General features: G+C 45.9%; 1 protein-coding gene across 4 annotated transcripts in view; it reads right to left on the reverse strand.

Annotated features, from left to right (window-relative positions):
* INF2 (inverted formin 2) overlaps window positions 1-27,374 on the reverse strand; it is an 80,149-nt gene that overhangs the window by 26,564 nt on the left and 26,211 nt on the right. For all 4 annotated transcript variants that reach the window (XM_075926456.2, XM_075926455.2, XM_075926459.2 and 1 more), the window contains 9 exons: window positions 14,996-15,404; window positions 13,157-13,272; window positions 12,334-12,493; window positions 10,875-10,908; window positions 7,856-7,997; window positions 7,590-7,731; window positions 5,773-6,636; window positions 2,302-2,447; window positions 2,154-2,215 (listed from right to left, as the gene is read on the reverse strand). In XM_075926456.2, coding sequence (XP_075782571.2) covers window positions 2,154-2,215; window positions 2,302-2,447; window positions 5,773-6,636; window positions 7,590-7,731; window positions 7,856-7,997; window positions 10,875-10,908; window positions 12,334-12,493; window positions 13,157-13,272; window positions 14,996-15,404 — 2,075 coding nt within the window. The remainder of the gene's footprint in view (window positions 1-2,153; window positions 2,216-2,301; window positions 2,448-5,772; window positions 6,637-7,589; window positions 7,732-7,855; window positions 7,998-10,874; window positions 10,909-12,333; window positions 12,494-13,156; window positions 13,273-14,995; window positions 15,405-27,374) is intronic.

The following is a 27,374-nucleotide window of genomic DNA, read 5'->3' on the forward strand; positions in this document are numbered from 1 at the left end:
AGGTGGATTTAATGATAATTAATTAAAGGGTGTTGTTATAACTGATTATATAAAGGTTAAGTGATGCATGCCCAACCACTCTTGAGAAACCCTTGGAGCAGCGGTGGGGAACCTTTTTTGGGTCAGGGGCCGCTGACCCACAGAAAAATCAGTTGGGGGCCACCCACAAGTGAGAAGCAAAAAACCAAAAACAAGCCCTCACTGACGTGGCCCCTGACTGAGAAGGAGAAAGACGCTCCACACATTCCCCTCACACACCAGAGCTGAGGGGAGCACAGGCTAGGAGCTATTGTGTGCTCCAGCCCCATGGTAGGGTGGCGGGGAGGGACTAGAGCTCCAGTGTGCGTCCCCAATTCTGGGGGGAAATCCTGAAACTCAGGGGCTGGATCCAGATAAGCAGGGGGGCGCATTCAGCTCCTGGGCCTGAGGTTTCACACCCCTGCCTTTGAGATAAGGGTATGGCCATTCTTCCCATACAAGTACTGGCCACCCCTGGAGACATCTCCACACCTTATCCTGTATTAGTGCAGTGTGTGGTTACACTGCCCCGCCTGTTCGCTTTAACCAGCCGCTTTATTTTAACAGGTTTCAAATGTTACTGCTCATGTAATTCACAGGCCTCCATGGAATAAAACTATTTGCCCTGAAGGTTCAAACCTTCAAGAATTCAGGCTGATTTTATTTATTCACTTTTCACTGCTAATTGGGAACAGAAAATCAAAGGTACTTGTTTGCATCTTTAGGCACCTAAAAAATCTTCCCATCTGACTCTCTGTGTCTCAGTTTCCCCTCTCTAAAAGGGGGTATAAATAGCACTGCCCTTCCCTGCTGGGCTGTTGTGAAGGTAAATATATATTAAAAAAATTTAAAGGATGAACCGTGAATAGATAGCCATAATAAACTGAAGATATGAGGGACTGACAATGTAGGAATAAGTGGCCACTGTCTCAAATAAAATTACTATTTCCCCCTCTTCTTTTTACTTTCCATTACTTTTAACACCAGGGCATATAAGTGAGATGCTTTACAATCAGTAAACTGTGGACATGAATAAAGATTTGTAATGTAGTAACCTAGAAAAATAATAAATAGATGAGATTGAACCAGCTGACTTCTTTGTTTGTGCAAAGGCATGTTGTTTTAGAGTCACTCCTTGGATGGTCACTCACTCACTCACTCTGTCTTACCATACAGGATGTGTTCGAACTGATGGGAAATATACTGCCTCTAGCTTCCTGTCATCTTTCCTTTTAGATCTCAAATGCTATCTGTATTATTTATCTATATGTATTGTGTCTCAATACAAACATTTAGGCTACGTCTAGACTGGCATGATTTTCCGCAAATGCTTTTAACGGAGAAGTTTTTCCGTTAAAAGCATTTGTGGAAAAGAGCGTCTAGATTGGCATGGACGCTTTTGCGCAAAAGCACTTTTTTGTGTGCCAATCTAGACGCAGTTTTGCGCAAGAAAGCCCCGATCGCCATTTTTGCCATTGGGGCTTTTTTGCGCAAAACAGTTTTTAGATGTCTACACTGGCCCTCGTGCGCAAATACATTTGCGCAAGAGGGCTTTTTCCCGAACGGGAGCAGCATAGTATTTGCAGAAGAACACTGACAATCTTACATTAGATTGTCAGTGTTCTTGCGCAAATTCAAGTGGCCAGTGTAGACAGCGGCTGCTTTTGCGGAAAAACTTGCAAGTCTAGATGCAGCCCTAGGGTGTGATCCTGCAAGTAATTCAAACAATGAATTGTCTAACTGACCCCTGCTGCACTGAATACAATTACTTGTTTACAATTATATGTGAAGCCAGGCCCTGGATATCCTAAGAGGAAGGATGGTCCTTTAGCTAAGGGATTAACCATGGTCTTGGGAATTGTATGGATTTGTCAGCCCCCTCAAAGTACTATTCTCTACAAAAGCCATGCTAATATCACTTGCCACGTTGTTGCTTTAGCGGCAAGGAGTCCTGTGGCACCTTATAGACTAACAGAAGTGTTGGAGCATATGCAAGTTGGAGCATATGCTCCAACACTTCTGTTAGTCTATAAGGTGCCACAGGACTCCTCGCCACTTTTGCAGATTCAGACTAACATGGCTACCCCTCTGGTTGTTGCTTTAGTCAACAATCATGACAACAGTTCATAGCTTACCATTTAAATTGCTTCAAAAATATGTTCAAATTGAGACTCTTCTTGGAGTCTAAGAATGTGATCTGTTTAAAAAACAATAATTTGTTAGATGACCCATTTGCAGTGGCCTTTTACCGTAATCTTCAAATGATGAGAAATAGCCCATTACCTCCTTTGGTTCCACCTTCACAGGGGCAGCTGCTTTCTCCTTGGGCTTGGCTTGAGGAAAACAAAAAAGCTGCTCGATGCTCATGTAATCAGGCTCTATAGTTTCATCGCTGCTGCTGCTCACTGATGCCCACATGGAGCGACTTTCTGAAAGAGACGAGGCACTGAGAATGCAACAGAGGCTTCTGTCACTCAGTAAGTCACTGCTGAGGTTTGTCTCTTACTACTAACATTTCCAGCCCTTCAGGAATTGAAGATTAGTCTTTAATTCAAGATTAGGCCATACGATGAAACCTCCAGGAATACACCCAACCACAACTGGCAATAATAACTAAGGGTACGTCTACACTACAACGTTAATTCGAACTAACTTAGTTCGAATTAGTTAATTCGAACTAAGCTAATTCGAACTAACGGATCCAGACTAAAAAACTAGTTTGAATTAGCGTTTTGCTAATTTGAACTAGCATGTCCACATTAAGTGGACCCTGAACCGGGCTTAAGGATGGCCGGAAGCAGTGCCGGCAGGGCATCAGAGGAGGACTTAGAGCGTGGAGATGCTGTCTCAGGCTAGCTGAGGGCTGTGCTTAAAGGGTCCCGACCCCCACCCCGGACAGACAGTTCTCAGGGGTGCCCCACTTGCAAAGCAGTCCTGACTTGGAGTGCCCGGAGTACCCACACTGGGCACATCACAGCACTCGGCCATCAGACCGGCTGCACTTGCCGCAGGCTGCCATCTGGGGAGAGGGGGCAATTGGGGGGCTGCAGGAGAGCTTCCACCCCTAGAAGCCCGCAGAGCCAGCCCAGTCCTCCCCATCGGGGGCGCGTACCCCATTCCTCCCTCACTTCCTTCCACTTACCCTTCCCTAGTCCCTCTTCTTGATGTAGAAAATAAAGGACAATTGTGTTCAAAAATGGAATCTGTCTTTATTGAACAAAACTGGGGGAGACTGGAAAAAGGAGGTGGGAGAGGGGAAGAGAGAGGGTGGGAGAGGGGAGGGCAACTAAAATGATCAGGAGCTGGGAACAGGTCCCATATGAAGAGAGGCTAAAGAGACTGGGACTTTTCAGCTTAGAAAAGAGGAGACAGAGTGGGGACAGGATAGAGGTCTCTAAAATCAGGAGATGGGTGGAGAGGGTGCATTCAGAAAAGTTCTTCATTAGTTCCCATAAAGAAGGACTAGAGGACACCAAAGGAAAGGAATGGGTAGCAGGCTTCAAACTAGTAACAGAAAGTTGTTCTTCACAAAGCAAAGAGTCAACCTGTGGAACTCCTTGCTGCAGGAGGCTGTGAAGGCTAGAACTAGAACAGAGTTTAAAGGGAAGTGAGATCAAGTCATGGAGGTTGGGTCCATGGAGTGGTATTAGCCAGGGGGTAGGAGTGGTGTACCTGCCCAAGGTTTGTGGAAGGCTGGAGAGGGATGGCACGAGACAAATGGCTTGGTCACTGTCTTCGGTCCATCCCCTCCAGGGTCCCTAGGGTTGGCTGCTGTCGGCAGACAGGCTACTGGGCTAGATGGACCTTTGGTCTGACCCAGGACGGCCATTGTAAGCTCAGGGCTCAGGGTCGGGGGTCTCAGTGGACCACCTTGCTTTTCATGCACACCTGCTCCTGGGTGGCCAGGCTGGCAGCTCTCCTGCCCTAGCCGGCCACTTTCCTGTGCCTAGTGCGGAGGTCGTGGACGAGGCCCACGATGTCCGCACTAGCCCAGGCGGGTGCCCACCTCTTGCGGTCCCGGGCAAGCTCCCGGGAGCTGCCAGCCTGGTCCCGGGAAGAGGGGGAGGACTGGGGGGCATCAGGTGGGTGGCTCGAGCCGTACCAGGTGCAGGGTCTGCTGGCTGGGTGCTGGCAGGCTTGCACCTGGCACGGGCACCGTAACCAGCCCGTGCCCCTTTAAGGGGTCAGGGGCTGGGAGGGGGGCAGACAAGTTTCCCTGGTGTTGGCCAGAGTGGCCACCAGGGAAACCTGGGGAGGGCTAGCCTCCCACTAGTTCGAATTAAGGGGCTACACACCCCTTAATTCGAACTAGCTAGTTCGAACTAGGCTTAATCCTCGTAAAATGAGGTTTTCCTAGTCCGAACTAAGCGCTCCGCTAGTTCGAATTAAATTCGAACTAGCGGAGCGCTAGTGTAGTGCCTATTAAAGTTAGTTCGAACTAACTTTGTAGTGTAGACATACCCTAAGAGGAATGCAATACATGAGAAACGAGGCCCATTCACCTGGACTAGGGCTAACTATTTAAGAGTCGCAGCGCTCACAGACAGGATCCCAAAGGTTTGAAGGTGAATTAAACCAGGAAATCTACAGCCACCAGCAGTTTAGCTGAGCTGAAGGCAGCAGCCTATTAAATGGGTTTTACCCAGCCAGATTCATTAGGAACCATCTAAATAACATCCCCCTCACCTCCCCCCCATATGTAAAGCTCTCTACAGTGTTAGTTCTAATAGAGAGAATTCTGCTACATACCGGAAGAGAAAGCTATTTGTTTGGGAGCTAAATTGTGACTTTACACTAAAGCACCATGATGAGGGCAAGACACCTTCAAAAGCTACCAGGGATGGAGGAGCAGCACAACCACAGGTGTCTTCCTGCGCAGGGGTGGGAACAGAGTGGTGAGGAAGAGGAGGCGAGGAATGGCTCTGTGGCTAGCACCCATCCCATCCCCTTCCCTGCATGCACAGGCATCAGCCAGAGCCTGGCCATTTGGCTTCTCCAAGTCCCATTTTCTGACTACATTGCAATGAATGTGCAGCAATGGACACTGTCGGAAGCTAGCTCTGAAGACTGGACTATAGGTGCTAGGGATGCTGCCACACCCGCTGAATTGAAGAGGTTTCCATCATATACAGCAGTGGTTCTTAACCAGGGTGTTGGGCCTCCTGGGGGGCCATGAGCCAGTGTCAGAATGCCTCCCAAGTAGGACCAGCATTAGACTCACTCGAGCCCAGGGCAGAAAGCCAAAGCCCCATGGCATGGGGCTGATGCCCAGAGTCCTGTCTCCCAGGCTGAAGCTGAAGTCTGAACAGTGTTGTTTTCTGGGAGCCCCTGTGGCGTGGGCCCCTGGGCGCTTGCCCTGCTCGCTACCCCCTCATACTGACCCTGGCTTTTATATGCAGAAAACCAGTTTTTGTGACACAGGTGGGCCAGGAAGCTGCTATAGCTTGAGGGAGGTGGGGGGGAGGCAGAAAGAAAAAGGTTGAGAACCACTGTCATACAGGTTGAATGGCTCTAAGCAGCTCCCCTATAAAAATTGTTCCAGACCCCCTGGACTGGACCCAAAGCCCAATATAGCCACCAAGAAACTCAAGGTTCGGGCACTTTGGGGGAGGGAAGGGAGCTATGAGGAAAACACTATTTCCCCAACCCAACAAATTCCAGTCGAAGGAGAAAGTGCAGAACACACTGGGAGGAGCCACGTGTGTGCGTCTCTCTACAGCAGCGACAAAAACAGCGCCTGAGTATAGCACCTACCTCGCACCACATTGGAAGGCAGCTTCTGCCAGTTGAGTTTCTTCATTCTCAGGGTCGGAGTCTTCACCTTCTTTTGGAAAGGCCTGGCATAGCCCAAAGCATAGTCAACGTGGGCAACCACTATTTCCTCCACGTTGCCCCCTGGTGGGGGAGGAGGCGGAGGGACGCCCCCCAGGCCAGGCAGTGGGGGAGGAGGTGGAGGCATGCCCCCCAGGCCAGGCAGTGGGGGAGGAGGTGGAGGCATGCCCCCCAGGCCAGGCAGTGGAGGAGGTGGAGGTATGTTCCCCAGACCAGGCAGTGGGGGAGGAGGTGGAGGTATGTTCCCCAGACCAGGCAGTGGAGGAGGTGGAGGTATGCCCCCCAGGCCAGGCAGTGGGGGAGGAGGTGGAGGCATGCCCCTCAGGCCAGGCAGTGGGGGAGGAGGTGGAGGTATGCCCCCCAGGCCAGGCAGTGAAGGAGGTGTAGGTATGCCAGGAAGTGGTGGTGGGGGAGGGGGAGCTGGCAGAGCTGCCATGCCCGTGGGCAGCGGGGGTGGGGAAGGAGGAGGTGGCGATGGTGTAAGAGGAGGACCAGCACTAGACGGGGATATGCACTGCCCTGGTGAAGTAGAGCAGGCTGATAGCTGGGAGGGTGACTTGTTCTTTGTAGCCGCTGGTAGCCCAAGAAGAGGTGCTGCTGCCGCCAGAGGGCAGGCTGTCGTAACGGAGCTCAGAGTCGCACTCAGGGACTCCCCTAAGTCCGTGTCAGTCTGAGTGCTCTCGCTGACTCCCTCAGCTGATCGCTTCCGCTCTGAGTTTTGTTGAGCTGTGCACTTCTTTATGGATAACATCCTCTCCATGACTTCTTCAATGCTGTTCCCTTGGACTGTAACAATCAGGTAGTTAGACCAAGGCGAGGAGAAAACAAACGTGAACTGACCGTTATCAAAGACTATTCAGATCCCCTTTGGAGCAAGTGATCTGTAGCGATATGAGCATCCCACTGGTTTGTTTAGTCCTGTTACAAAAACCTCTGGCACTGATCTCTGCTGCAGTGAGCAATTCCTGCTGAGTGCCTTGCATGTTAACTACGCCTTTGTGGGTGTTTATGGGACCAACTGCAATCAACAGAAAGACTCATTGACTTCAATAGATTTTGTATCAGAATAAACCCCAGGAATCACTTGTAGAGACAAGGCCTTAGTCTACACTCCAATATTTTGCCAGTGTAGCTACCTCAAGTGGGAACGTGAAAAAAAATCATGCCCTCTAGCTAACATAGTAACATTGAGCAAATAACCTGAGGTAGATGCAACTGGGGCAACAGAAGAGAGCTCTCAGCTAAGGTAATGTCTCTTAGAGAGGCGGTGTACCTATGACGGTGGAACTCCTTCAGTTGATTTATGCCGTATTTCCAGTAGGGCACTCTGCTGCCATATCTATAAAGCCGCTCCCCGAGTTACGACCACCTCCACTTACGACCCTCCGCACTTACGACCAAAGCACTTGTAAATGCAGATCTGAGTTACGAACGGCGATCCACGCTTACGAACAGCGCGGTCGCCATGTAACTCTATGGGATCCAAGTTACAAACACTTCGAGTTACGGACCAAGTGTTGGTCCGTAACTTGTTCGTAATTCGGAGAGCGGCTGTACTGATAAAGAGTCTGTAGTATAAACAAGGCCAAAGGAGTGAAATCCTGATTCCAGTGACCCAAGGACTTCAGAACAGACTACGTAGTGATTTTTTTCTGTTTAATTCTGAGTGGATCCCATAATGGAAGTAATATATATCCATTTGATTTGGGGAAATTGGGAGACAGACAAGTTGTTCTTACTGTCATTTGCAAGCAAGATGGCTCTGTGTGCTAAGATTTCCAAAGATTCCCACAACAATATGCTGGAGTGGTGAGAAGGCTCCAAATGCAAAAGAGTCTGGAGAATGGACAGCAGCTGGATGGCGACTGGAGAGCTGCTCACCTGGAATACAAGACAGTTTCCTATTAATTGCATCTTCTCCTTTTCAGGCACCACTTCAGCGCCTATTTCTGGTCTCTGTCATTCCCCTGCAGAACAGTTTCCCCCAAGTGTAGGTCTCACTCACTTTATTGAAAAGGCATGAAAAGACCTCGTGGTGACTGTTCATGTCAATCCCATCGCAAATCTTTAACAATTCCTCATCGTCTTCTGACTTGGACTCCTCAAACGTCTCGCACTGGATAAGCAGGTCCTCATCTTCTATATCTCTACAATATCACAGCACCCATTTTAATTGGAGAGCACCAATTCCAGTTGTCACTTCTGTGTTGGAGTCTCTTGTACTTTTTCACCCACCAACCTGACAATTCATTACTGAAATGACCCTTCTCTTGTTATTAATAAAGGAGCCAATTCTCCCAGCACTCCTCCCACTGCAGAGTACCTCCTTTGCAAGGAACCCCCTGAAATCAATGGGACAGCTTCCCAGAGCAAGGGGCTAAGATAAAGAAGTGCGGCCAAACCTGACCCCGAATGTGTTTTATGAAATGAGAAAAGAAAAATCTGCTCGGAGTTTTGACAGGATTTTGACATTTCTCTTTTTTAATTCTTCCCCTTTCACCTGACACTAATTATTTATCCAAAGGATAAACGATTCATTCAAATGGTTTATTTACTTTGTCAGCTGAAGTTACTTCCCTGATTTAAAAAAAAGGATGTATTTATTGGAAACCATAATTTGCAGCACTCACAAAACAGGCACCCAACCTCGGGAGTTGATGGTAATGGAAACACGGCACGCTTCTTAATTTTTAAAGGGCTGGGGCAGACGTCCCGGCTATGTGCACAATTGACATTTATTATGCACATATCTTAAAACGTGACATGGTTTCCTCATGGACTGTCCTTTCAAATGAACAGTTTGTTCCGACAGGTAATCTAGCCATGATTAGCAATCAAATAGTAAACTGTCCCCAAATTGTTCAGTATCCAGAAGCTGTTGATACTATCAGGTGAGCTGAGATACACACTCGACAAGACAGCAGCACACTGATCCACAGTGGTCTGTTTGGATTGAATCTACAAACTCTTCACAAAAGCAATCTTGAAAACTGCCCCACCTAAAACTGTGGTAAGTGTGGATGAAGCAAAACATGTTGGGTGCATCTGGACTGGCAAGATTTTGCGCAAAAGTGGTCGCTTTTGCGCAAAATCTTGGTGCCTGTCTACACTGGCAGAGTATTTGCACAAGAACACTGACTTTGTACTGTACAAAATCAGTGGTTCTTGCGCAAATACTCCGACGCTCCCGCTCAGGGATAAGCCCTCTTGCGCAAGTATTCTTGCACAAGAGGGCCAGTGTAGACAGCCAAGTTAATTTCTTGCGCAAGAAAGCCCGATGGCTAAAATGGCCATCGGAGCTTTCTTGCGCAAGAAAGCGTCTACACTGGCATTGATGCTTTTGCGCAAAGGCACATGCCAATATAGACGCTCTCTTGCGCAAATACTTTTAACGGAAAAACTTTTCCGTTAAAAGTATTTGCACAAAATCATGCCAGTCTAGACGCAGCCGTTTTGTTTAAAGCAGGGGTCTCAAACTTATGGCCTGCAGGCCATTTACCACAGTAGCATATTCGCAATTGTCCGTCCCAGACCCTTAAGCCCCACTCCTTCCATCCATGGCCTTGCCCTCCCTACCCCATTGCACTCTGTCTCCCGAGGCCGTATTCTTAGGGGGATGGTTGCAATGGAGGGGCGAGGGTGGAGCAAGAAGGGGCAAGGTTTGGAGGATGGGAACAGAGATGCCCCTCCATTCCCATGGGCCAGCAGGAGTAGTAGCATTAGTAGTAGCAGTAGCATTGATATTCAGTGAGCTAGATGCTGCACAGACCTGCTTGGGGAAAAAAATTCTCACCCTACTCACAGCAATGAATTTTTACTATCCAGTTGGTAATTCTCTGTCTGGTGATAATTTTTAGTTTATCTTTCAACAACATAAAATGAAATTGTCTCTTAAAAATGGATTCCATAAGCCTCCAAAAATGAAAAAATATGGTAAAACAAAGATTTACAACTTTACAGCCTGGATTCAATTTACCACCACTGTTGGATTTCTGTGTTGCAGGAAATGGATTTTCCAACGCTGCTGTGTAATGAAAGTCTGAAAGATTTTGAATTTGGCACCTCCACTGTCATATTTACAGTGTGATAGGAACAACAGTAATTTAGATGGGTTTCTCTCCCCCCTCCTTTTTTTTCTGGAAATCTTAGATGTAGTCTGCAGATCCCAAAAGTCTGCAGACCACAGGTTGAAAAACGTTGTTTAAAAGCACAACTGTGTTGATAAATCAGAAACAAGCCATAAAAGGTGAGTTGGCAGGATGTGGGTGGAGAAATCTTTTAGAGGAAATCAGATTTTGGACCTGATCTTTTGATTAACTATTCTGTAACACAATATATGTTAAAAGGCTGCCTAGAGCAAGAATCCAGTTGTCACATGGAAAACACTGATGCATCTGCCTCCCCACACTGAGGGCTTAACCTGAAAGGTGCTTAGCTCCAGTCCAATAACACAAATCAGGCCTGATCCAAAGGAAAGATTCACTTTGACATCAATGTGCTATGTGGATCAGGCCCTCAAACACATTCTTAACTGTAAGACTGAAGTAGGTTAGTTGACTTCAACAGGACTATATCACATGCTGAAAATTAGGCATGGGCACAAATACTTACAGGATCTGTGACCTAGAACATGGAGATGGGCTCACGCATCAGAATTTAGATCTGGATCTGAACACTCCAAAATCTGGGGATGCCTGGATGCTAGCTTTTGGTTTAGAAAAAAGCTAGTGCAAAAACATACATCCAGTTTCGGGAACGTGTGGTTTTTGGGTTTTGTTTCTGGCCGATGGTTAACAGAAAAGGAGGAAAAAATGAGATACCACAGGGGGTTTTATAGCTCTACCAGGAGAGAGCTCAGAACAGAAGTGGTAAACATACAGTAAGCCAAATATTTTTTTTATAAAGGAAATAAGATAGAAATGTGGGCAAAGTGACAGCGTTGCTTAAATAAGCACTATGTATTTTTATAGTTTTATCAACATGAATCACATTATAAAATAAAGTTTCAAAGAAGAAAGCCTTACCTTAGCTTGGTTAAAATATCCAACAACTGAAGACCTGACAGAGGAAAATAAAAAGTGTTGTCATTCTAATCTACTAGATGCTAGGCACTTCTGTAAGGCATTTGTATATACATAAAATCTAACCTTTCCCAGGTGCAAAAGGTTAAATTGCTATTTAAAGTTGCATTTTTTATTATTACCAAGATGATTTAATTCTCTTCTTGGAACCTTCAATCACTGTATATGGTAAGGCTGTGCAGAAAACCGAACAAAAATTAAGGCCCCAGTTCTGCAAAGACTTGTTTGCATGCTTTTACTACTAATTACTGCAAACAATTCCATTGCCTTCACCAGAACTACCCAGAATGAGTCAAGTTAAGTACATGTATAAGTATTTGCAAGATTGGGACACAGAAAGGATAACGGTCAATAACAAAGAGCTTGGATCCTAATCTTGCAAATATTTGTGCATGTGCATAATACTCTGAAGCTAACTATCTGCAGGATCAATGTTGTGAAAAACAAGGTGCATTATCCTCAGCTGAACATGAAGTTTCTTAAAATAGAATATTTGAATGTTTGTCTCATTGTAGCCAACATTCAAGCAATTAGAGACCGCTATATTCTTAAATCATGTGCTAAATTGTATAAGCTAAACTGAGTCCTGGCAAAAGTAACACAACTCCCACTAACTGTAAGAGGAATTGCATCAGATCTCAATTTGGCTCTGTATTACTGAGGCCATGTCTACACAATTATGTTGACCTAAATAGCATTAGCATACAGCTACTGCAGTTATTAAATAGCTTGGGTATGTGCACACTTGGGTCTTTGTGTTGGTGATGTGCGTCCTCAGCAGGAGCGTTTGTATCAATTGTATTGTCAGTGTGTGGCATTGTGGGACAGCTCCTAAAGCCAGTCACAGTTAATATAATCAACGCAGTATCTACAATGATACTGCATCAACCTAATTACAATGATGGTGATTGGGGAGGTGGTGTTACTATACTGGCAGGAGCCAAATTTAAGTGAAGATGCTTCCAGTACTAGGTCAACACAAAGCAGTTTATGTTGACCAAATTGTGTATGTAGATCAGGCCTGAATAAGGAGTGGGTTGCTACAGACACAAGTTGATTAAACTAGTTCATGGAGTAGAGGTTACAGTGTATATCTAAGGCAGAGTAAGCGGGAATTCTGTTAGCATACAAGAAAAGATCAAGCGTATGTGACAAACAAGAACTCAGTTTGAAATAATAGGATTAAAGAAGGTTTATCAAAGATAAAACAAGAGTCAAAGGTTATTGCATTGGCTATAAGTTAGGTTTGTTATTGATGGCTTAGGTGGATAATGCAATCTGGCGCTTTCCCGTCCCTCCTTATTTAATTCTCTTACTGGCAATTTGAAAGCCTACCACAGAACTGGCTTTAGTTCAAGAGTTCACTTCCTTTGATATAGCTACATTCAACCAACCTTCTTACCTATAAACTCATTTCTGAGCTGAGTCCTGGTTTTTAGTTCTTCAGTCCCCAGGATCACAGCATTAATGACACTCAGCAGCGTTATCATGTATGGCACATTATCCGTAGCCGAGAGCTCATTCATTATGACACTGAATCGATATTGCTGGTTCTTCACAGTCTGTTAACACACAAACAGTATTGGAGATGTTCCAGTGCAGAAACTTTTTTCCCCCTTCAAAAACAGACTGTAAAACAAAGTTGGTATCTTGACCCCTCATCAGCATGTCTCACTAAACATGAGAAAGAAAAATGAGTGGGACAGACAGCTGCTTCAATCACTGAGCTCACATCTAGTGAGCAGTGAAAGCAAATGGAGACTGATCACTTGCATTGGAAAACTTCTCTCTGACCTGCTGTGAGAGTCCTTCCTGCTCTCTAGTGCAGCCATCCAGGTCTGGGTTTTGTGGCCTGTGAAACCCTCAGACAGGGTACCTTTAATTTTTGTGAGTTTTCCACTCATGCTGGTAGGGCCACAAGTGTCCTTACAGTTGCTAACCGGCTGCCTCAAGCTGAGTCATTGTGCAGCCATGCGAACTTCCGCTGACAAGGAAGGCAGCTCTTTTTTTTTTACTTGCTACAAAGCTCATTCTTTAAGTCCCTGACTCTCTAACCAGAATGATGCAGCATGATCCGTATACTTATGCTGTGCCCCACAGGGAAGGGATGCATCCATGTGCATCCACATGCAGGATCAGAGTTGGAACAATAGTTCACACTGGTCTACCTATTACACAAGGACCTGGATAAATAATAACAAATAATCCTCTGACTATGCACTTGCCTTATAATGATCCAGAGCATCCAAAGCCAGGGCATGCCCTTCCAATGAGTAAATGGAGAGTGCAGCTAGCAGGTCAAACACCTGTTTTTTGACCATGACATTAGATGTGTCCAGTGCTGCCAAAAGAGAAACATATGTATTATCGTATACTACTCTGTCTGTAAGGTACATCAGCAAGGTACTGGTGGCAGGAAAACGTGGCAGGTTTCTTTTTTAACTGTCCTATACTGAGTTTAAATGGGCCCAGTACGAATTGCTCTAATCAGCCATCCTCAAGTTCTGCTTCTCCTTTTCCTGTGTGTTCCACAGAACATCGGCCAGGATGTATCTTATTGATCTTTTACACTGAAACTGAGAGGTTGCATTACTGAATAATCCTACAAATGCTTCTACTTCGCCAGTGAAAAATCCTCATTCATGTGTTTTATTGCTCTTAGAAAAGACAAGCCTTTTCTTTTCTTTTTTTTTTCTTTTCTTTTTTTTTGAGAAGAAAAAGGAAGGTCACTTTAAAAAAGAAAAGCTTATTAAACAGTGGCGGTTTTCAATAGCTATAAATAATGGGTTTGTAAATATGGTAATTCTTCTTAGCATGTATGCAACAGCCCTCAAGTGGCATGTGACCCAGGATTCCATCACTGAATTTGGTCCATTGGTTAGATCATTAACTTCCCACGCCCAGGCCAGTTACTGACTGGGAGCAGGACATGAATTCAGATACATGTGGTATTAGTAGTACAGAAAAACATTAAAGACCTCAGCTAAGAGCAAGGCCTCATTCTGGTTAGCACTATACAAACTAATATAAGAGCTGCCTTGAAGTACTTAAATCTAAGCACCCAAGATACACAAAGGCTGGAAGAAAGAAGGCACCATTATCCTCATTTTACAGATGAAAACCAAAGTCTAGAGAAATTAAGTGACTTGCTCGAGGTCACATGGGAAATGTGTGGCAGGCAGCACCAGGGTATAGAACTGGAATGTTCTATGTCTTAACCATAGAGACCCCCTTCTTTGTCAATTGTAGCTATTGATGCCCATTTGATTAACTGTCCACACTCTGCTATGTTACCCTAAAACAGCATGACTGTGTCTAGACTGGCCAGTTTTTCCAGAAAATCAGCCGCTTTTCCGGAAAAACTTGCCAGCTGTCTACACTGGCCGCTTGAATTTCCACAAAAGCACTGACTTCCAACTGTAAGAAATCAGTGCTTCTTGCGGAAATACTATTCTGCTCCTGTTCAGGTAAAAGTCCCTTTTGTGCAAAGCTTTTGCACAAAAGGGCCAGTGTAGACAGCTCAGATTTGTTTTCCGCAAAAAAGCCCCGATCGCGAAAATGGCGATCGGGGCTTTTTTGCGGAAAAGCGCGTCTAGATTGGCACGGACGCTTTTCCGCAAAAAGTGCTTTTGTGGAAAAGCATCCGTGCCAATCTAGACGCTCTGTTCCGAAAATGCTTTTAACGGAAAACTTTTCCGTTAAAAGCATACCAATCTAGACGCAGCCCATATGTCCCTGACAATTAGTTGGCAAAATTCAAAGGAGTTTAGTGCAGAAATGGGTCCAATGTGCCCATATGCCAGAAATGGGGGGAAATGGCATTTAAAACCAGTAGGTTTTTTAAGAGGAAAATATCCCTATTTTATTAAATGAGTAGGTGTCAGAATAGCCTTTAACGTCCTTGGATGCTTAAAAGGCAGCAACATAATAAAACACATTTTAAAACTCTTTAATATATAATGTGTGAAATATTATGTTCAGAGAGGAGTTGGTGACTAAGCAGAAAGAACCCTTATTAGGAAGCTGACCTGTGTGTGTTTAAAGGGAAGAATAAGCCGTCTTACCTTGAGAGAGTTTTCTGACATAGCCTTCATTGCTGACAATGTATTCAATCCCCTTGTGGGAGTTCATGAGAGCTCGCACACAGTTAATGCAGGTGAGCTGCAGCAGGGCATCAGAAATCCTGGATACGCCTCTTCCAGACAGCCTGTCCAGGGCTTCTAAGAGCAGATCTAGGCCACTCAGCTCCAAGAATTGGACCATCCAGGTGTCATCGCTGCTCTCCAGTCGCTTCTTGAGACCCGAGTAGTTCACTACAGAGGGCATTTGTAAGAGGCGAATGCAGAGCTCTGGCTCTGCATTTTCCAAGTTGGCCTCTGACTGGTCACTCTCCTGGGGTGCAAGTTTTTCCTTTACAGCAGCCCATTTCTTATGGGCGCCTTCCTTCTTGATAGACATCCTGGATATTCTTTCCTTTAAAGGGAAGGAAAAGGAAAAGTGAGAAATATTTGGACTGGGTGACAATTCCTCAAATAAAGGGGCATTTCCCCTAGTGATTAAACACTTAAATTCCAGATACTGAAGGTCTGTCTTTACTCTCAGGTGCTCAGCAGGTACACTGATGAACAGCAAGAGTAGCCCTCCAGCTATCCAAAGATAATACCATTGCATTTAATCCACTCTCATCACGACCCATCACTGCAATCTGTCCAGACTATCTTAACCATTAGAACATCAAAGACAGTAATCATAGTTTTAAAAGTAATTAATTTACACTATTCAATAGCCACTTGCTGTCTTTCACACAATGGAAAAGATGTAAGTGTTGTATTATCAGGTGTTGGCTTGCATTTTCCTTCAGCTATGCATTCTTGAAGAAGACAAATCAGACTGCTTTGGAGGTTGTGTTGAATGGAATTAGCTAAAGAATTTTTGGGTCCCCCAAAACACCAACCAGGAAATGTTTCATCTAAAGTTTCCAGATTTTTTTTCTCTTTGGCAAAAAGTCAAAACTGAAAATTATTGGCAGAAAAGCATAGCTTGAGGCGGGGGAGGTGGGGGGAGGGAGCTGGATTTTTTTTTGACAAAAAAAACGCCAAACAAAAACAAAACTTCCACAGCAAACACTTGTTTTTACCAAAAACCCAAACAAACAATGAAACCCTTTTACCAAACCCCAATTTTTCATCAGTAAATGGCTGTGATGGAAAAATTCTGACCAGCTCTCTTATTGGCTTTGTCTACACTGTTGAAAAAAAAGGGACAAATTCCAAAGCAATAATAGTTTATTTATGTTTTCTTAATTCAGTATCCACAAAGGGGGTTTAGTGTTTGGACTTAAATATCCACTCTGTGGTGTTTCCGATCCCAACATTGTAGGTTGGTGCAAGAGGAAGAAAAATGAAACCAGGTAGGTACCAGATAGGGGTGAAGCCATTGTCTACTATTTATTTGAGACAGTCTGTTCTATGTAGAATAGTCTGTTCTATCTGTCTGTCTGTGTGTTTGTCTGTTTGTTCAAGAAGTCCTAAACAGTAAAAGCTAGGGCCACCAAATTGGGTATTCAGTTTCCTCTTATCATAACTTAAAGCAACGTACAGGTTTGGTTGTGCCAGGAAAATGGGATGTGCCTGGAATGGGATTGCTTTCCAGAATCATAGAATCATAGAGTCCTAGAACAGGAAGGGACCTTGAGAGGTCATCAAGTCCAGTCCCCTGCCTTCAGGGCAGGACCAAGCAAGAATCACTAGGCAGGTGAAAGGGGCTGGACAGGTCCTGCTTCTGTTCCAGCCTGGCCGATCATGCCACTCCTGAGGGGCCAAAGCAATCCCTAGCTGGCCCTGACTGTACTGTGGACTCAGCTTACTGGACACAGTCACATCCCAGCAGGGGTAGTGAGTGCAGTTGGGAGGCAAGGTAGAGTGGGTCTCGGGGCCAGAGGGGGATTTCTATGAAGGAGTGCTGGTCCGTAGTGAGGGTTGTACAGAGTGCTGGGTGGGCAGTGGGGAGGTCAGTGGGTGTTGGGGTGCTGTGCAGTGGGGGGAAATGTTCCCTGTAAGCTGTGCGCTTGTGAGGCCACTCAGAAAACATCCAGATGCCACCCAGCTGATCAGCAGATGCCCACAGAAAGGTTTTGGTTTCTATTGGTGGTGCACATTCACATATGCCTCGGCACACATACAAATTATTCCGCACACAAAAAAGATTAGAGGAAACAATTGGGGGGGAGGGTCTGTGGGCTACTGGCCAGTTGGGGGGCTGTGCAAGCAGGGATCACTGAGTGAGGATGGTGGGGGCTCTGTGGAGCGGTCTCTGGATGTGAGATGGTACTGAAGATGCTGTGCCTAGGGGCATATAAGGCGTAAGTCCACCTATACCTCCTGACACACAGCGCAGGCTTCCCTTCAGCTACATTCTTTTGCTGTTTTGTTTGTTTGTTTTATTATTGAACCACCCTTGGGAAACACCTAGGCTCAAACCTGAGCCCCATTGTGCGCAGAGCGCCAGCTGGAGATTCGCCTGACACAGGAAGACTGTCTGCATGGGGGCAAGTAGATCTTTTGGGGCTGTGCTAGAGCAGGAGGCAGCGTGGTTGGCTGTGCTGTGGCAAACCGTGGTCTGATGGTCACTGTGTTTATAAGATAGTTTAGGGCAACAGTTCTCAATGTGTGCTAAAGACTGCCTGGCCCTGCAGGATCCTGGCTCCGGGGCTCCTGGCCAGCCCTACATCATCAGGGCATCGACGTGGCAGAGTTGGGGACTCCGAGACAGCCCTGGAGGGTAGGGAGGTTCAGGCCTGATGACTGGACCCACAAACTTCAAGGCTTCCTTCTGACACCATATGGTGGGGGTCAGAAGTCTGGGGCTGCCATCCAGCTCCGCAAGCTCTAGGGGTCTGAGGCAGCCATCCAGTGAAGGTCTAGGACTCCCAGGTGGGGTTGGGAATCCAGGTCTGTCACCCAGCACTGCACAGTGGGGATCCGGGGCTTCTGACTGGCCCAGTGGGGTAGGAGATACAGTGCTGCCATCTGGCCCCCTGGTATCCTGGATCTGGGGCTCTCAGTGGCCCCAGTCCTGGGGAGTAGCAATTACCTCCTTTGCAGCTTCCCTACCTCTCCGGCACACAGCAGAGACTAGACATAGCAAAGGACTGAGAGCCACGGGGTTTAAATTAGGGGAGAAAAAATGGTTTGTGAACTTCAACTAAAGATTTTCAAAACCTTCAACCCAGCAAGGTTCACGCTTCCTTGGCAGACAGAAGAGTCACTCTGATAAACCTGTCTTCATTGAGGCTAATGCTAAATCAAATATGGAAGGTAAACAGCTGACATAGTCTTATCCTATGTCTGCCTCTCTGTTCATGCAATTATGAACAAGGGAGAGAGTAAATTAGTTTTCTAAAAATTCTTTTAGTTGCATGATTATATTTCTGTACATGTATCACTAGGAATATGTTTAAAATATGTGATCCTGGCATCTGAGAGTTTCCCTTTCACTGTTTTTTTTTTTAAAGATCTCACCATAGCTGAGCTGTTTTACTATTTTTAAATATTCAGAATATGCTCTTCAACTCAGTTTGATCACATCCTAATCCTAAACACATCCCATCACAAGTGTTTTCTTTTCTTTTGTTTCTTTTTGACTGATGTGGAGGTTAAGTGGGTAACAGCCTCCTAATGTCTTCCTCCGCTATTCTAATAGGAGATCACTTGCTAAATGTGCTATTTGCATATCAGGTGGGAAAGTGTCATGGTTGTGGTGTGCTGAATAACTGAGGAGTGAGGCTATTATAAGAGGAATGCATCTTATGAGGTACCTCTACCCTCAAGACCTAGGCTGCAGCAGGCATTCTGTTTGCAGCAAGGAGGCACAGGGATTGAGAGAAATGCCCAACTAGAGTCAAGAGATGTAGCTGTGTTAGTCTGGTGTAGCTGAAACAAAATACAGGACTATGTAGCACTTTAAAGACTAACAAGATGGTTTATTAGATGATGAGCTTTCGTGGGCCAGACCCACTTCCTCAGATCAAATAGTGGAAGAAAATAGTGGAAGAAAATTTTCTATTTTCTTCCACTATTTGATCTGAGGAAGTGGGTCTGGCCCATGAAAGCTCATCATCTAATAAACCATCTTGTTAGTCTTTAAAGTGCTACATAGTCCTGTATTTTGTTTCAACTAGAGTCAAGTCTTTCTTGACAGCATCAGATGCCTTTCAAGCTAAAGAGTGCATGTTATGCTGCATTTTAACAGGACAGGTCAACTCAAAATAATAAAGGAATTATTTATCTTGGCCACTACAAGCTTCCACATTTGCTATCTGGAGTTTCTTTGGGTATGTCTACACTACCCTCCTAGTTCGAACTAGGAGGGTAATGTAGGCATACCGCACTTGCAAATGAAGCCCAGGATTTGAATTTCCCGGGCTTCATTTGCATAAGCGGGGCGCCGCCATTTTTAAAACCCCGCTCGTTCGAACCCCGTGCAGCGCGGCTACACGGGGCACAAACTAGGTAGTTTGAACTAGGCTTCCTAGTTCGAACTACCTACTTCGTGCCCCGTGTAGCCGCGCTGCACGGGGTTCGAATGAGCGGGGTTTTAAAAATGGCGGCGCCCCGCTTATGCAAATGAAGCCCGGGAAATTCAAATCCCGGGCTTCATTTGCAAGTGCGGTATGCCTACATTACCCCGCTAGTTCGAACTTGCGGGGTAGTGTAGACATACCCTTTGGCATTGCTCATGAAGGTCTGGATGGATTACCTGCTGCAGAACCAGCACAGGCCAGGGTTTAGTCCCTAAACTCAGCAGATTTCAGAGACTGGAGCACTCCACACAGGGGTCCTGAGTCTCAGTACTCTGCTGGCTTCTGGTTCCTCACCAGACCTCCTGGAACAACTCCCCTCTTGTCAGCTCCCTTAGTAATAGCTGTGCTGCCAGGGAACCTCTGCTACTCCCAGAATCCCACCTCGCTTGGGTAAGGAATTCCATACCAAAGAAACCAAGGTAAATTAGTGCAAACAGGCCCACAAAACAGGGGACGGGTGAGTTGATGTTGTGAAGAGTGTTCCCCTATTCTAAGGGCAACAAAAATGATTAAGGGTATGGAATGGCTGCCCTATGAGGAGAGATTAAAAAGCCTAGGCCTTTTTAGCTTGGAAAAGAGACAACTAAGGGAGGATGAGATGTCTATATAATTGTGACTGGTATGGAGATTGTGAATAAGGAAGAGTTATTTACTCCTTCCCATAACACAAGAACTAGAGATCACCAAATGAAATAAATAGGTAGCAGGTTTAAAACAAATGAAAGGAAGTACTTCTTCACACAACACGTAGTCAACCTGTGGAACTCCTTTCCAGAGGATATTGTAACATCCAAGACTATAACGGTTCAAAAGGAGCTAGATAAATTCATGGAGGATAGGACCATCAATGGCTAATAGACATGATTCTGGGCTAGAAGGACCTTTTGTTCGTATGTTAATCTTGCCGATAGCTCCCTTTCAGCTACAAAGCATCAAAAGTCAATGCAAAATCCAAAAACAGGCTTCCATATGGAGGGGTGAGAGAAGTTTGGAACATAGTTAGTACCCCATTTCTATGCTGCTCCTGTTCAATCCATTGGGAGTGTATCCCCTATGCCAGTGTTTCCCAATTGGTGCTCCGGGGAACCCTGGGGATCTGCGAAGCGAAAGGGTTCTGTGAATAGCTGGCATTCCCCTACCCCCTGTTAAAAGGCTGAGGGCTTTTTTTTTTTTTTGCTCAACAAAACGCGGCAGGGGCTTCTTTTTTTTAAAGGCAACTCTAGGGGTTCCGTGGCCAAATAAAATTGGGAAACACTGCCCTATGCCCACTAAGGCAGGAAGACAACAGAGGCCTATGTATGAAACGTATGAAACAGCCACACTGGTTATAGGAATTAACATTCCGTATCCTGACTTTCTAACGTTCTGCAGCACACGCCACATGTGAACTGCAGGGAAGCTAGTCCCATGAGAAAACAGCTGAACTGTAACAGTAAACCAGGATTGCCAATTCCTGTGATTTTTATCATGGCTTGCAATACTGAATTTTTCTTAAAGTCTCTGCTCCTGACATTGAGTGACTATACAAGCACCTCAGTGATCCTCACTGATGTGGCCCCTAAATGAGGACGACACTTCCCATATTCCCCTCATACACAGAGCCTGGGGGACCCAGGATAGTAAATTGTGTGTACTCCAGCCCCATGGAGCGACAGCAGAGGAGCCGGAGCACCAGTGTGGGCTCCTCAATGCTGAGGGGGAGCCCTGAGACTCGGGGGCTGGATCCAGGCAAGCCAGGGGCCGCATTTGACCCCCACAGCCTTAGGTTCCCCACACTTGTTCTAACCCTTCTGGTTGCAGAGAACAGTTTCAAGGCATGAACTATGTATCCAAAAGGTTCAGAAGGCAAATAAAAGGAAACCCATATTTATAATTGTTCCAAAATAGTCCTGTGATTTTAAAGCCAACCTTGGAATTTTCTGATGTCTGATTCATTATTTTAAAAGTCTGGCATGTATAATAGCGACAAATAATTCTGTGTCCATGATGCTGTTGTACAACCAGGTTTTCAAATTAAAAGGGAACTTTATTTGCTTTCCCCATCACCATTTATTTACTTTAGAAGTGTAGTGGCCTGTGCCCACGAAAGATCATGATACCATCTACATGTTTTGTTAGTCTATAAAGTGTTACCAGGTTGTTTTTTAAGTTTTTCTTGTTACAGACTAACTCGGCTACCCCTCTGAAACTTTACTTACTTTAGGGTTGCCATGCCTTTGGAAACCTATGCACATATGTGTATATTCACTAACAACAGGAATTTAAGGTATGGAGCTGTTGCTTTAAAACCTGTCTCTGCAGAACAGATGTGTCATTGGGATGGAATGTACTAGATTTTGTAAGTGCTTTAGCTTTTCAGAAGTTTTGCATTTGGATTGACTGCTGTTTCCAGTGGAATAGCTCTGATTATGCAAGTTTGTTAGCTACACCAAAGTCAAAGGGTCCTGATTTTAAAACCCCATGCTAGGGATGAGGTCACTGTAGGGAGTTTTACATAAAAGTTCTGGACATCAAATGCTTATTGAAGCTACAGAGAAAATTTCAGCGCCACTTGGCCTGTGTCCCCTTCTCTCTCTCAGTTGTTTGACTGAAAAAATGACAGTAACAATGGAAAATGTGAAGCAACAAATGAGCCATTCAAGCACGTACTGTACAGCTAAAAAATTCACATGCCAAAAATCCCTTCCAAGTGCAGCCAGCCTTTTATGATCTGTCATTAACAACGGAATTCGGCAGTAGTCCTGACTTGGGCAAAATCCTCATGAAATTCCCTGGGATTAAGCTTCTTCACTGCTAACCCTCGGTACAAAGTTCAAGAAGCTGGGCTTGGCACAAGGCTGCAATTGACAATGGGGGACAGGAAGAAAAATCCTCCACATCCCAATTGCTGGATGGTCTCAGTGATAGGCCTGGGGCAGAAGTAGCCCACTGATCACTGGACCTGCACAGTGGATTGTCTGGATTTAGTGTCACAGCCTGTTCTCTTCCTGCAAAGGATGTCGCCAGGGGGCTGGGCTCTTTTGCAGGCAAGGATGCCAAGCCATTTCCCATATGCCTCCAATCCTATCCTACGCTGTGCATCAAAACCACTCTCCTTCCAGGGTTCAATACCAGGCCTGTGAGACAGCTCCGGCTGGCTGACTTCAGTGGATTAGACCAGGTGTCCCTCTGGAACTTTACAGGAGGAGGAGGAAGAGAGAGTTCTCTCTAAGGCAGGGGTGGGGAACCTAAGACCCCGGGGCCGAATACAGCCCCTGAGGCTCAGGGCTCCCTCTCTCCAGGATTGGGGTGCCTGTGCTGGTGCTTCAGCCCCCCGCCCATCCCACCGTGGGGCTAGAGCACACAAGGCTCAATGTGGGGAGTGTCTTTCTCCTTCTCAGTGGGAGGCGGCAGGCTTGTGAGGATTTGATTTTTCTGTGGCTCAGCGGACCCCAATCTAAAAAAGCCTCCCCCCCCCCCGTCTTAAGGGAAGTAAATAAATAAAAGCACCTCTCTATATTGCCAGCTGAGGTCGTTGTTTTATACCCAAGCAGCTAAAAGCAAGCCTGCCTCCTGCAAAGCAAAAACAACGGGCTATTGTTTTCTTCAAGCACATTTCCTGATGTAGTATCTCTTTGGGTGTGGAAGGGAGTGAGGAATGGTTTCCGAGCCAAGGCCCATGAAAGTGAAACCACTGCAAGAATTCAAACTGTAACTTTGTCTTGGCACTAGGAATTGCTACTCACACCTTAATGTTTGTCTACTTCAAGTTCTGCACATAGCATTTCTCCTGGGAGGAAAGAATGGTCTAATGACTAAGGCAGAGACTGTCAATAAGGAGAGTTGGGTCCTGTCCCTGGCTCTGTGTGGCTGTGGCCATGGCTGAGTCAATGAGCTGTCTGAACCTCAGTTTCTCTTCCTGAAAAGTAGCCACAATAAAACTTCCTAAGCTCATTGGGGTGTTTTGAGATTTAATTCCTAAGCATCTGTAAAGTTCTTTGAGAGCCTCAGCTGAAATCGCAAACTTTTATTGTATTTCTCATGCCTGTTTTTCAGTAAAATGCAGCATCTGTACAAATTGTGATTGATCATTTCCTTTGGAGGCCAAACAGACATGTGTAGGCCCACACTGTACAGCCTAGCTCTCTCCTAACTCACAGGGTCTGACTCTCCTCCTCCTTACTCCAGTGTGCAAATCAAAACGAATTCCTCCACCAAAGTCAGTGCAAGTCCACAGGGGTAAAATGGCTGTCAAAGGAGCGAAGAATCTCTGCCACGGACCTTAATGGGAGTTTGGCCCTGCAAGTTTTAACCTGGTATGTACAGTGCCGAGCCAAAGCTCCTACCCTGTGCAAAGCTTTGCACTGGAGATCGCCACACAAGGCTGAGAGAATGAAACCCTTTCCCTCACTTCACAGCGGGGCTGTAGTGCACTTCTGTGCCATTCAGCCGCCAACCCCCAGAAGCAACTGCTGATTCTACAGACCATCCGCTTTCTCTGTTAATCAGGTAGGGTTGCCAGATGGTTTAACAAAAAATACCAACCGCCTCCCTGCCCCCCAAAAAAAATCACTGTGGAAAAAATTCTGTTGAGGGCAATAAGGCAGGGGGGTAGGGGGGGAGAGGAGAGGAGAGGAGAGAGACCAAAGTTGTTGAGCCCAAAAACAAAAAAAAAAGGACTCCGGGAGTTATTAAGAAATAAAATAAAATAAAATAAAACAGCATGGTCTCTTTCAGTGCGTGCAGAGTCAGAATAGGGATAGGAACAGTGAAGCGGTTGAGCACTAAGACCCAAGGAAGGCATTGTTTCCCCTTGGTCTTTAGGCTTTTGGCCAGCGGCCATTTTGTTTTCTTGATCAAGCCAGAACGCAGCTTCCCTGCGGAACTAGGTAAGCAGGGGGTCTGGGGATGGGAGTCTGGGGGCAGAGGGTGTCGGGGGCCCAGGGTGGGGGGGGGAGGCCAGGGGCTGGGTCCAGTTGATGAGTGTGTCATAGGGTTGCCAGGTGTCCGGTATTTTCTGAATTTTTTTACCAGACAGGGGGTGAAAATACCGGACTGTCCGGGTCAATACTGGACACCTGGCAACCCTAACTATGGTATGGGGGTGCATATGTAACTCACACCTTCTGTCCCACCTAGTGGCACTGAGACCACTTACAGAGAGAATAATGAGTCTGTTTTACAGACTTAGCTGAGAGCCAAGGGGCTTTTAGCTCATGTGGTAGACTCATGTTCTGAGATCTCAGGTTTGATTCTGCCTGTCGATGTTACATATGTCACTCCTGCTGTTAATATTACTTTCCTGTAGAGTGGGGCTAAATTGCTTTTCTGTTTTTCTCACCGAAATAAACCCTTTTTAGAATAAGGCTGGAAATTAATGCCTGGGGGTTGTAATATATATTTTTGCTTTTAGCTATCAAGATACATTGTTTTTATAAAATCAATTAAAATCATCCATAAAACTGAGAAGATATCAGAACTGTGCTGTCTTTCTGGTATATTTTCAAGTTAATATCTGAAGCTAAACCAGCTCTAAGCCTGGACAGGAAATCCTGATTACAGCTTCCTGTTTATCAGTGCTTTGCCTTCCTTACCACCTAGGCTAAACAGATCAGCAGAAAAGACGCGCTTAGCACAAATCTAGACAGGTGCATATGAAAAGAATAGAAGCTCGTGGCTGTGCAAAAAGCAGAAAAGTCTGGATTGATTAAAATAAAAAATTCTCATCTTTGACTGCAGAATATCACAAAGGGAATAAACGATTTCCATAATCAAGAAAATGCCTGTTGTTGTGCAAGCATCTTTAGTCATAAAAAGAAGGGGATAACTATCAAAAAATGTGCTGTATAAATGGGAAGAGAACAGAGAGGAAAAAATGGTACCATCACCAATGCGATAAAATTGTTAGCACAGATAGCACTGGCGAGCTGTTATAAAAGGACTGTCTTGCTAGGAGCCAACAGCCTGCATGGGTCCCAGGGCAAGGTGGAAGGGGCTGGCTCTGAGCTCCCAGAAGGGGAGGGGGCTTGGATGGAAGGGGTGGGGCCTCGGACAGGGTAGCCAGGTCTCCACGCCAAATGGTGATTTAAAGGGTCATCGATGGGCCCCAGGGCAATACACGACCGGTGGATCGATCTCTGTAGTGTCAGTCCCTGGTGTAATGGAGACAAGCTGTAAGGATGGTTAGGCCTGTGTGCAAGAGGGAGCTCACAGGGGAAGTCCAGGATATTCCCATTGTGGTAAATTCAGTTGTCATGTTCTTACAACTTGCTCTTTAAGGCTGGTTAGGCCCATGTTGAAGAGGGAGCTCACAGGGGAAGTGTCAGTGCAGAAATACATAAAGAGCTGCCTTTGGGAAAGGCCAGGCCTTCACTGTGCTCCTTCTCCTGAGCTTGCCCAGGCTGGTGATGTGGTTCATTGTGCCAGGTGGTTTATTTGAGCCTGCGAAGCCATTAGGCTATTTAGGTGAGCTCTGAATCCATCCAGCTCAGCTTGTTGAACCGATTGCTGGTTGTTCTCCCCTTCTGACTAATACTTACTTCCCCGAACCCTCTGTATCCTGTGCTAATGCACATTCTCTTTAGTATGAACTAGTGACTCACAGGGAGTTTATTCATCACATGGTAACGGGAGGGGGAGGGGAGTCTGCACTTCCTTCTGGCTCTGAACTTGGGGAGACTGGAGCTACACAGCAGACCGATCACATGTCTCACTGGCGGGGCAGGGAGCCTCACAGTTGAGTAAAGTTGTGTAGAACAATAACTGGCCCCCCTATATAAACTGAAGGGGATGGTAAATGACAGGCCCAACTTGGTTTACTTGTTTCTTGTAGGGTTGCCAGATGGTTTCAGAAACAATAGCCCCCCAAAACAAACAAACAAAAACCACGCCAAGAAAAAGTTTGTTGAGCAAAAAAAGGACCGTGGACCCTTTAAGAAACGCATGGTCAGGCTTTTTGGCTCTAACAGGCTGACAGCGGCCGCCCGCCATCTTGCCTCCCCACGCCGGGCCAGACAGATCCCCTGTAAGCACTAGGGTTGCCAGGCTGCCTTTGTATTGAGCTGGACAGCCCGGGATTTTTGCCTCCTGGATGGGAAAAAATCAGATGGTGTCTTGTATTTTCTGAATTTTTAGGTGTCTGGTATTTTCTGAATTTTTTTACCGGACAGGAGGCGAAAATACCGGACTGCCAGGGATGGTACTTGGTCCTGCTGTGAGGGTAGGGGACTTGACTCAATGACCTCTCAAGGTCCCCTCCAGCTCTATGAGATGATGGTATATCTCTGCTAAGAAAGCTGGGGCAGCATAGAAAGCAACACTGCCAGCCATACCGCTTCCTGTGCTACAGTCCTGGGAGCAGCGCAAGGAGTAGCTCTGCACTCTGATACACATGGTTTGACTTGTCTTGACTAGTGGATTTCCAGCCTAAATGCTTCTGTTTCCTGCTCACTCCAAAGCATTCCTGTTCTCTCTTGTTCTGAACTGATAACAGTGCCAGCTCCTCTGCAAGGCACAGCTCTTTTCTGCTACGGCCTTTTTTGGACTATTCAGAACATCACTCTGTTGAAATGAAATTTAATTATATAGTTTTCTTCTCTGCAAACTCCGTGCTCACCCAGCCGCAAAAAACAAGCCACGCCCTTTTCTTTCTCTGCATGCCAGACTGCTTAGTCACTTACAAGAAAATAAATTATGGCTCTAAGCTTTCTGAAAACAACTTCCATGGGCATGATGGATCTGCACCTTCTCCCCTGCTACTTGGAGGCGTCTGGCTTTAAGTTGGCAGGCCAACAGTGTTTCAAACGTTTTATCTTTGAGGGGCCTGCGTTAAATTAGCTTGCTTGAATGAATATGGTTGCAAAAGGGTGAGTGGATTTCTGATC

The sequence above is a fragment of the Pelodiscus sinensis genome, chromosome 5, assembly GCF_052426305.1.
Source record: "Pelodiscus sinensis isolate ZL-2025 chromosome 5, ASM5242630v1, whole genome shotgun sequence".
NCBI classification, from domain to species: domain Eukaryota; kingdom Metazoa; phylum Chordata; order Testudines; family Trionychidae; genus Pelodiscus; species Pelodiscus sinensis.